At 37.0% G+C, this 9,318-nt stretch overlaps 2 protein-coding genes across 4 annotated transcripts in view; one reads left to right on the top strand and one right to left on the bottom strand.

Annotated features, from left to right (window-relative positions):
- Positions 1 to 597, top strand: part of stambpl1 (STAM binding protein-like 1) — a 14,245-nt gene extending 13,648 nt beyond the window's left edge. For both annotated transcript variants that reach the window (XM_051914010.1, XM_051914009.1), the window contains one exon: positions 1 to 597. This exon is cut by the window's left edge and continues 653 nt beyond it. The gene's annotated coding sequence lies outside the window, so the exon portion shown is untranslated.
- Positions 598 to 1,016: 419 nt separating this feature from the next.
- acta2 (actin alpha 2, smooth muscle) lies at positions 1,017 to 9,064 on the bottom strand. 2 transcript variants are annotated; one of them, XM_051914014.1, is made up of 9 exons: positions 8,829 to 9,064; positions 7,284 to 7,455; positions 6,749 to 6,877; positions 6,087 to 6,197; positions 3,726 to 3,810; positions 3,475 to 3,636; positions 3,100 to 3,291; positions 2,822 to 3,003; positions 1,017 to 1,543 (listed from the first exon to the last, which is right to left on the bottom strand). In XM_051914014.1, the coding sequence occupies exons 2-9, from the start codon at positions 7,410 to 7,412 to the stop codon at positions 1,400 to 1,402; spliced, it is 1,134 nt and encodes a 377-aa protein (XP_051769974.1). In that variant the 5' UTR covers positions 7,413 to 7,455; positions 8,829 to 9,064; the 3' UTR covers positions 1,017 to 1,399. The 2 variants fall into 2 exon arrangements, with proteins under 2 accessions (XP_051769974.1, XP_051769973.1); XM_051914013.1 differs by having other exon boundaries at positions 2,822 to 3,291.
- Between the last annotated feature and the right edge of the window lie 254 nt (positions 9,065 to 9,318).

Genomic DNA, 9,318 nt, shown 5'->3' with positions numbered 1-9,318 from the left:
TAAGGCAGTAAATCTACCTTATAATAATGCAACACATACTTCACTTCAGGCTTTCAGTTCAGAGACAATTTCAGGAAAAAAAAAAAAAACTTCCCAATTCCCTTTCAACTTCCCAATGACGCAATATGAAGTTGGCCAGTGAGCTGACTGTTTTATTTTCCAAGTTCAGCGTTTTTTCCAGTATGGATCTAATTACAAGGGAAAGGACTTTTGAAAAGCATAAACAAGATTGGGATCTCTTAGCCCACACCAAAGCTCCCATTACAGAATAAGCAAAGATTCCTAAGGGCCTGCACTAATCTCAGGGTACCATTCCCTCATTTTAACAACCTGATTTTTCTCTCCACTACTTTTATGGATTTTTTTTTTCATCGGCAGAAGATGAAATTTCATGTATGATGACAAGTTATGAACTTATCCATGCAGTTCAGAGAGTATATCATGTATTTGTGGTACAGTGTGGCATTGGATTGTTTCTCCAGTGTGTGGCTGTGTGCCAGTGGCTTTGTGCACAGGACAGTACAATGAGGCTTATGTGTCTGTACATGCACTATTTCTTTCTGCAGCTCATTTGTTAATAAAAGGAATGAAATGCCATGACTTTTTTTTTTTTTTTTTTAATCTGTAAATGATTTAGACTGAAGTGAAACACTTCTTCAGTTTCCCAAGCCAATTGACGCATGAAGAATGATGAAATGAGGAGCAATCATTTAGCAGGATTCGTCAGAGGTAAAAGATTGCTCATACATGCTTCAACATATCCAATGTTTTTTGAATCCGGTGTTTTTCTTGAATCCCACCATTTTAAAGGTTCCAGGTTTTACATGACGGTAGGAGCCCTGTGTGTAAAGTAATTAGAACTAATTTACAGAAAATGACAGTATAGAGAAACGTTTACACTTATTAAAATGATTAATTTAAAGAATATAATTTAGTAATAGTTTTTAAAAAAAATTTATTTGTGCAAACATTAAGCCTGAGCTGTGTAATTTGTTGCAGAAACAAAAGAGGTGAAATAGAGTTTATTATTGCAGAGCTTTATTCCTTCATGTAGATATGATATCCATACAGACTGCCTGAAAGCTGACATGCAGTTGTGTTACCTCGTAGCGTTTTAACACAAAAGGGAGAATGAGCCCTGTTCCTCGATGCCCTCTCCTCATCCCTGGAGTCTCGCCACCCCAAAGAATCTCCCAAATCCTTCATATTGGCAGCACATTCAAGCTTTTTAACCCATTGAAAACAACACTATATTGTCATGACATAATTAAATCAAAACATCCAAACTGATGTGGGCAGTGCAAAGACAAAACAGAGGGAAGTAAAGGGTACGTTCACAGTTTACAGGCTATGAAGCAATAGCAGAATTAGGGGATCAGGAGGGGGTTGGAGGTGCCATTTAGAAGCACTTGCGATGCACAATGGATGGTCCGGCCTCGTCGTACTCCTGCTTGCTTATCCACATCTGCTGGAAGGTGGAGAGAGAGGCCAGGATGGAGCCGCCAATCCATACTGAATACTTGCGCTCAGGTGGGGCGATGATCTGCGTACATACAGGTAGAAACAGTGTTGTATTTGTTTAAAGCTACACCATTTCACTTTTTTGTTCACAATTAACAAAATTTAAATGATGAGCAAGTAGGCTACATCATAAAACCATCTTCCAAACTGTGTTTTTGCCCTAAATCACTATGGTAAGCCTATAATAATTTATTATATGGGGATGGATTTCCCAGGAAACTGCATACTTTCTTAATTTGTCCGTCATATCCACAAATATAGGCAAGAACGTTCCTCTGCAAATAACTTGTAGTTTTATGCTTCAACCACTAGTAGGCTAAAAGTTACATAGTGTAGCTTTAAAGTTTTAGTAAACTTTTAGTAGTGTGTTTTTACCATTTTTATTATTATTTTTACAATTCTATATAGTTTTTTTTTTTATAATTTTTTAATTCATTTTTAGTTTTTGTAGTACTTCAAGTTAAAGAGTTAGTTCACCCAAAAATGAAAATTCTGTCATTAATTAGTCACCCTCATGCCGTTCCACACCCGTAAGACCTTTGTTCATCTTTGGAACACAAATTAATATATTTTTTGATAAAATCCGATGGCTCAGTGTAGCCTCCATCGCCAGCAGCTAAATTAGTAGCTTTCTAGGCATCTGAAAGTGTTAAAGACATATTTAAAACAGTTCATGTGACTACAGTGGTTCAACCTTAATGTTATGAAGCGACGAGAATACTTTTTGTGTGGCAAAAAACCTAAAAGCTTCATGAAGCAGTGTTTTGAAAGCACCCAGCACTAGATATTGTTGAATAAAGTTGTTATTTTGTGTTTTTGGCTCACAAAAAGTATTCTCTTCGCTTCATAACATTAAGATTGAACCACTGTAGTCACATGAACTGTTTTAAATATGTCTTTAGTAGCTTTCTGGGCATCTGAAAGTGTTAATTATATTGCTGGCAATGGAGGCCTCACTGAGCCATCAGATGTTATCAAAAATATCTTAATTTGTGATCTGAAGATGAACGAAGGTCTTACGGGTGTGGAATGACATGAGGGTGAGTAATAAATGACAGAATTTTCATTTTTGGGTGAACTAACCCTTTAAACTAGATGAAATAGTAACTTAACATTTATTTTAAAGTAACACATTTTATATATATATATATGTATGTATGTATATATATATATATATATATATATATATATTTCAGTTTTCTTTTTAGTTTTATGATAATAACCCTGGCTAGAAGAGAAACTACTTTATTAATGATTTGTATCATATTCATGATCATATTCATAATCAGTCTGCGCTGACCTTGATCTTCATGGTGCTGGGGGCCAAAGCCGTGATCTCCTTCTGCATCCTGTCTGCTATACCAGGGTACATGGTGGTACCGCCAGACAGCACATTGTTAGCGTACAGGTCCTTACGGATGTCAATGTCGCATTTCATGATGCTGTTGTAAGTGGTTTCATGGATGCCAGCCGATTCCATTCCTAACAAAAAGTGCAATGCATTTAAAGCATTTATATCAAAGTGCTCTGAATTCATCATTTGAAAGGAGATGGGAAGAAAGAGAACTGAGAGATCACCAATGAATGATGGCTGGAAGAGCGTCTCAGGGCAGCGGAACCTCTCATTGCCAATGGTGATGACCTGTCCATCAGGAAGCTCATAGCTCTTCTCCAGGGAGGAGGAAGAGGCTGCTGTGGCCATCTCATTCTCAAAGTCCAGCGCAACATAGCACAACTTCTCCTTGATGTCACGGACAATTTCTCTTTCAGCTATATAAGGCAGATGAGAGAGACTCCTTTAGCAGAACTTTTTTATTAATTTAATCATAATGTAAGTTAAATTCTTTTATGCCACTGGAAACTGTTTCTTGATTTAGACACACACACACACACACACACACACACACACACACATATATACATTATGCTGGTACTGTAAGTGTCCAGACCCACCAGTTGTGACAAATGAGTAGCCTCTTTCAGTTAGGATCTTCATGAGGTAGTCAGTGAGATCACGGCCGGCCAAATCCAAACGCATAATGGCATGTGGAAGAGCGTAGCCCTCGTAAATGGGCACATTATGGGTGACACCATCACCAGAGTCAAGGACAATGCCTGGTCAATAAGAAGAAAGTGCTTGTTAATGCACACTTACAGCATTTAAGTCAAATATGGGCTGTGACCTGTTTGACAGATGAACTGACCTGTTGTACGCCCAGAAGCATAGAGGGACAGCACAGCTTGGATAGCTACATACATGGCTGGAACATTGAAGGTCTCAAACATGATCTGCAAAGTGAAAACCAACAATCAACCAAGTGCTTTCAGTTTTACTAAGGCTGAGTAAAAATACAGATTTTCTGATTACCCAGAATTGATCTGTTGGGATTCTTTTTGACAATCATAGGCGTAATTTGTGGGTGGGACGGGTGGGACATGTCCCCACCACTTTTTGCCAGGGTCGATATTGTCCCCACCACTTTTTGAAACATCTCGCGGCACGGATGTATACTAATACAAAAGAAACATCTCTTGTTTGTTAACAATTCGTTCGTTTGTGTTAAATAATAGGCGATCTGGCGCTGGGATGTGTCGTTTTTGAAATCACGTTGAGTGCTCGTTGCCACTGTTATCAGTGCCGCAACAGTTTTCTCTTTGCGCTCGTGCACAGTGTGCAGTCTTCACATGGACGAGTGCTTCAATCTATCGATGTTGCGGCCGCAGACTCTATTGGTTCCGGTGAAATCACAAACAAAATGCACATAAACGTGTCTCTGCTCTTGATAAACAATTACTGATGAACATCTTTGGTTTTAATGAGAAAAAAATAAAATAAACAACATGAGGGTGGATTAGAACCCAGAACCTCTGGCATGCGGAACGAAAGTTCTACCTCTAGCCCATCAGGACAATCTAATGGTAGATGCGGATTTACGTATTTACTGACTAATGTAAATACTTTCGAGACTAACTATATATTGTATTATAGTAGATGTAAGGACGAAACTATCATATTAAACATGAGGTCTATGTCAATAAATTTTGTGCATTTATTATTGTAATGATACACACACATTCCCGACACACACATTCCTGTCCCACCCACTTTTTAAAACAAAGTTACGCCACTGTTGACAATCCCAATAGATCAATTTTTTAAATCTGAAGATCAGCCATTCTATGTGTACGCTGCATCAATGCATAATTCTATCAAACTGTCATCTTTGGCTGAATAAACATGCAACGTGATCAGTTAAATCTGATAAGCTGGTTCGTTTTAGTAAAACCAAAAAAACAAAAACAAAAAAAAAAACAGTCCGACCAGTATTGCCTGATTCCCTAAACAAATGACTATTATGAGCCAATTCTTTTAATGAATAGTTAAAAAAGACACGTTGATATTTTGAAGCAATCTGAAACACATAACTGCTGCTTTCTGCTAATTCATTATAATTTACAGAATTTCTTTCATATTTACATTACTGATCAAAAGTTTGGGGTCAGTATGTTTTTTTTTTTTTTTTTTAAAGAAATTAATATTACAAGAATAAGAAAATCAATATAACAAGAAAAAAAAAAATTTAATACAAGAATGTATTCAACTGATCAAAAATGAAAGTAAAGACATTTATCATGTTAAAAAGACTTATGTATAAGCCAAACTTTATAATAATCAAAGAATCCTGAAAAAAAATCATCTGTTTTCAAAATTGATAATAATAAGAAATGTTTCTTGAGCACTAAATCAGCATTTTAAAATGATTTCTGAACGATTTCATGTGACACTAAAGACGAGCAATGACTGCTGAAAATTCAGTTTTACCGTCACAGGAATTAATTTACTTTTTAAAAGATCTTCAAATAGAAACAGTTATTTTAAATTGTAATAATATTCACTATATTACCATTTTTACTGTATTTTTGACCAAATAATGCAGCCTTGGTGAGTATAAGAGACCAAAAACATTAAAAATTCTTACCGAACCTTATGTAAGGTTATATGAGCAAAGTGGATATTATAACTGAAATATATTTGGAACCAAATTGAGAGGTTGATGGAACTGGAAGAGAATTAGCATTTTTGAGTCATTGGGGATTTCCTAAGGGATTTATGTATAGCAATTTTTCATTTAAAATGAAATAAGGTCTGTGGTTAACATGACTTGACTTTCATATTTTGTTCTACAACATAAATTACACATAGGCACCTCAAACATTGTACTACTGAAACTACCGTGTGTGTCTTCTACTACTGACAATCATAGCAGATAAATCATCATTTAGCCCTACATATAAAGCTTATTTTTTACTTACAAACTCATGTCATGTCTAAACAACTCTACAGTTTAATTTACAGTTATTATAAAGGCTTTTGTTGAAATACTGCACACTAAAGTGCTGAAGGTGTTAAGTGAATTTACCCGTGGGCTGGTGAAGCTAATGTAGGTGTATCAGATAAACACCTTGATACTCTAAGGGCTTAAAGGAAGTATACTGAAGTTAGAGCAAATGCTTGTCTGTTTTATATACTACAGATCAGTTTTCTCATTCAATTCAGCTCTAACCTGGGTCATCTTCTCCCTGTTGGCTTTGGGATTGAGGGGGGCTTCTGTCAGCAGAGTGGGGTGCTCCTCTGGAGCCACACGGAGCTCATTGTAGAAAGAGTGATGCCATATCTGGTAAATATAAACAATAGACATTAATAAACAAATTGCTGTCACATCAAATGCGCTAAAGAGGATAATAGATAGGCATATGAATCGCTTTTATGCACAAGTGTGGAGAGTGAAAGCTGATTCTTATAGTTATAGTTTAACAAACAGATTGCGTAGGCCGAGATAGATCAGCATCTGTTGTGTAAATGTGTTGGATGATAACACCATGTGGCGTGAAACATGAGGGATATTGTGAGTCACTAGCAGGAATATTTTGAGTTTTTTGGAAAAGTGCTTTTGACTGATGTAGGTGTAAACAATGTATGTGTTGAGACTAGATGATGTAGGTGTTTCTGATGTAATCTCAGACCTTGAGTGCCGTTAGAGCAAATAAGAAAATGTAGCAGAGAATTATGGAAAGGTTACAGTACATAAATTCAAGCCTAAATTATGATAAGCCATGTTTACCAAAAGAAAGATATTTTTAGTAGACTGTTTAGGTTTGAACTGTAGACTGTTTAGACTGTTTTTTTTTTTTTTGTCTTTTGGCTCGTTTGATAGGATCTGCTTACTTTTTCCATGTCGTCCCAGTTTGTGATGATGCCGTGCTCGATGGGGTACTTGAGGGTCAGGATTCCTCTTTTGCTTTGCGCCTCATCACCGACGTAACTATCTTTCTGCCCCATTCCCACCATCACACCCTGAGGAAAAAGTGAAACCGGTCAGCACAGTCATACACAATAGCCCAAAAAAGTAAGAGTGAGTTCTAGTTAATTCTATCTCCATCTCTTCTATACTTGAATGCTGACACTCTGGGATATAGTCCAAGTTTCCACAAAGCATTTGGAATCAGATCAAGATAAATATGTAAAAAGTGCAGAAGATAACATGAACTTGTGAAAGGTTATGTAAGCAAAATGCACAAATTACAACTGAAATATACTAGAACCCAAATTGAGATATGAAGTTAGTTGTCACCATTTTTAATTGCAAGTGCACTTTTAACTATTGCTAACCTCAAATACAAGCTAAAACAAAGCATTTTATGCTTATTGATGTCGGCTGCAGTGCTTATCACCCCGTAGTGGTGTGCTGAGGGATGCTCACCTGGTGTCTGGGACGACCCACTATGGAGGGGAACACCGCTCTGGGAGCATCATCCCCGGCGAAGCCTGCCTTACACAGTCCTGATCCATTGTCGCACACAAGGGCAGTACTTTCTTCGTCGTCACACATTTTCAGCTCGGATTTCCTTCCTTACTCCAACAGGAGACAATCACTGCAAGAAAGTTCATCAATAATGTTATATACATACTTTTGAGCAGTTTTTCTTGGGCTGTAAGAGCCCGTGTCAAGCATGTGTGTTTAGCTATAGTTTGGGGGACAAATTTGCTCCTAGAAGTAAGGTAAATCCACTTTTAGACTTGTAAATCCCATTTTGGGCTTGTCCTAAATTGGAAAAATTATTCATAAATGAAATAATAATAATAATAATAATAATAATAATACATCTAAAAATGCAAAGGTTTTCTTTTAGAGGTAGGATTAGTTTATAGTTATTATAATTAGTTATAAAAACATTAAAATGTTGACCATCAATGGTATGTGCTCATTCAGAGAAGGAAATAACCGTGTACATGTGTGTATTCACCACACCCATTAAACCATGAACAGGAATACTACAAAGAATGTAAGGTGTACCTGGCAAGTCCATTCATAAACTAATTCATGCTCATCTGTTTTTTTCCTGGTAAGCATAAAGGGAACAGAATTGGTTTAAAATGTTGTTTTAAACTTTGCTTTGGCAACATTTTATATAGCTAACTCTAACTTTGATGTAATGCAAGAAATTATACAAAAATGAATTTATAATTTGGAGAATATTTGCATACATACATATATATATATATATATATATATATATATACAAACACACACACACACACACACATTTTCTAAACGTCCGTCCTGCAAGCCCTTACTGAGTGCACTATGGGAAAACTTCCTAATTTGGAAATGATGGCGAAGCATGTCTGCCTTTGGACTCTCCCTCCCTTTGTATCTGCCTGTCTACAATATTTCATAAAAAAAAGAGAGTGGGTGAGCAAAAGAGGGGATGGGTCAGTGGTCCAGAAGAACCATATTTAGTCATAAACCTCACAAATCAAATGGGCATCCACATTGTCCAGATTTTGAAACCTTCGCCTTAATTTAAAAACACACATGCACCCTCAGAGCTCTTAACATTCAGCATCACCATGAAAATCACATTACAGACACTAAAATAAAGATGCAGCCTCAGGCAAGTACATATGTAATAGTTCTAAAACATAAATGCTATTAGAAATATCATTTGATTGCTCAATCTGCAAAATTAAAATGTATCTACTGTACATTCAGAAGGCTAATCTCTAGAAATACTTGATTTATTATCAGTGTAAAAACATTACACAATGATGAAGATTAATCTTTTCTCACAAAATACAAACAAAACCAACCAAAATATCTTGAAACCAGCTTACACCTGTAAAGAAACCATTTATCTACACAATTAGTATCATTAGATAACGCTTGCAAAGTACAAAGCCGGGTGGACAGTAGGAGAGGGAGATCGAGAGGGAGAGGATGTGAGGTGAGCTAAATGACACTTACCCTGACAGTGCTGGGCCGGGGAGGGGGATTTAGCCACTTGGTGATGGTGTGCTACTCACTGGTTTGTGGTGTACTTATGTAGTTCTCATCCCTGCTCACCGCACCCTCCCACATCCCAAACAAGGAGCCTGGGCTGCACTCACTACTCGCCTCACTCCACTAAAGCCTTATAGGGATGACTGGGAGAAAACACTCCAATCCGGGCGGCAGCCCTCCTGCTTCATCACTCAAGGCATTCCAATGGCCCTTTTTGTTTTTTCTCCTCTGAAATTCTGGGGACCTCACAATGTAGGAGCATGAACAGAGAGCTGGGCCCTGCTCTACTACAAGGACACACATCAAGGTCCACACCTGAGACAGAAAAAGAACAGCACAGTGAATTTGGATCACATCATTACAAAGTTAGGTCACACACTAAAAGCACCTGGGAGTGTAAAAGTTTAAACTATGTCTTTTATGTATATATAAACTGAGAGAAACTCTGTAAAAA

Source organism: Ctenopharyngodon idella, chromosome 12 (genome assembly GCF_019924925.1).
Source record: "Ctenopharyngodon idella isolate HZGC_01 chromosome 12, HZGC01, whole genome shotgun sequence".
Taxonomy (NCBI): Eukaryota; Metazoa; Chordata; class Actinopteri; order Cypriniformes; family Xenocyprididae; genus Ctenopharyngodon; species Ctenopharyngodon idella.
The sequence above is the reverse complement of the archived record's forward strand: the minus strand, read 5'-3'. Positions and strand labels throughout refer to the sequence as shown.

What these genes read in the sequence shown, in the direction of transcription:
- acta2 (XM_051914013.1), bottom strand. Translation starts at nt 7,412, where the DNA reads ATGTGTGACGACGAAGAAAGTACTGCCCTTGTGTGCGACAATGGATCA. An exon ending in ACTGGGACGACATGGAAAAA is followed by an intron (nt 6,198 to 6,748) that starts GTAAGCAGATCC and finishes TATATTTACCAG; the next exon opens with ATATGGCATCACTCTTTCTA. An exon ending in TGCTTCTGGGCGTACAACAG is followed by an intron (nt 3,637 to 3,725) that starts GTCAGTTCATCT and finishes CTTATTGACCAG; the next exon opens with GCATTGTCCTTGACTCTGGT.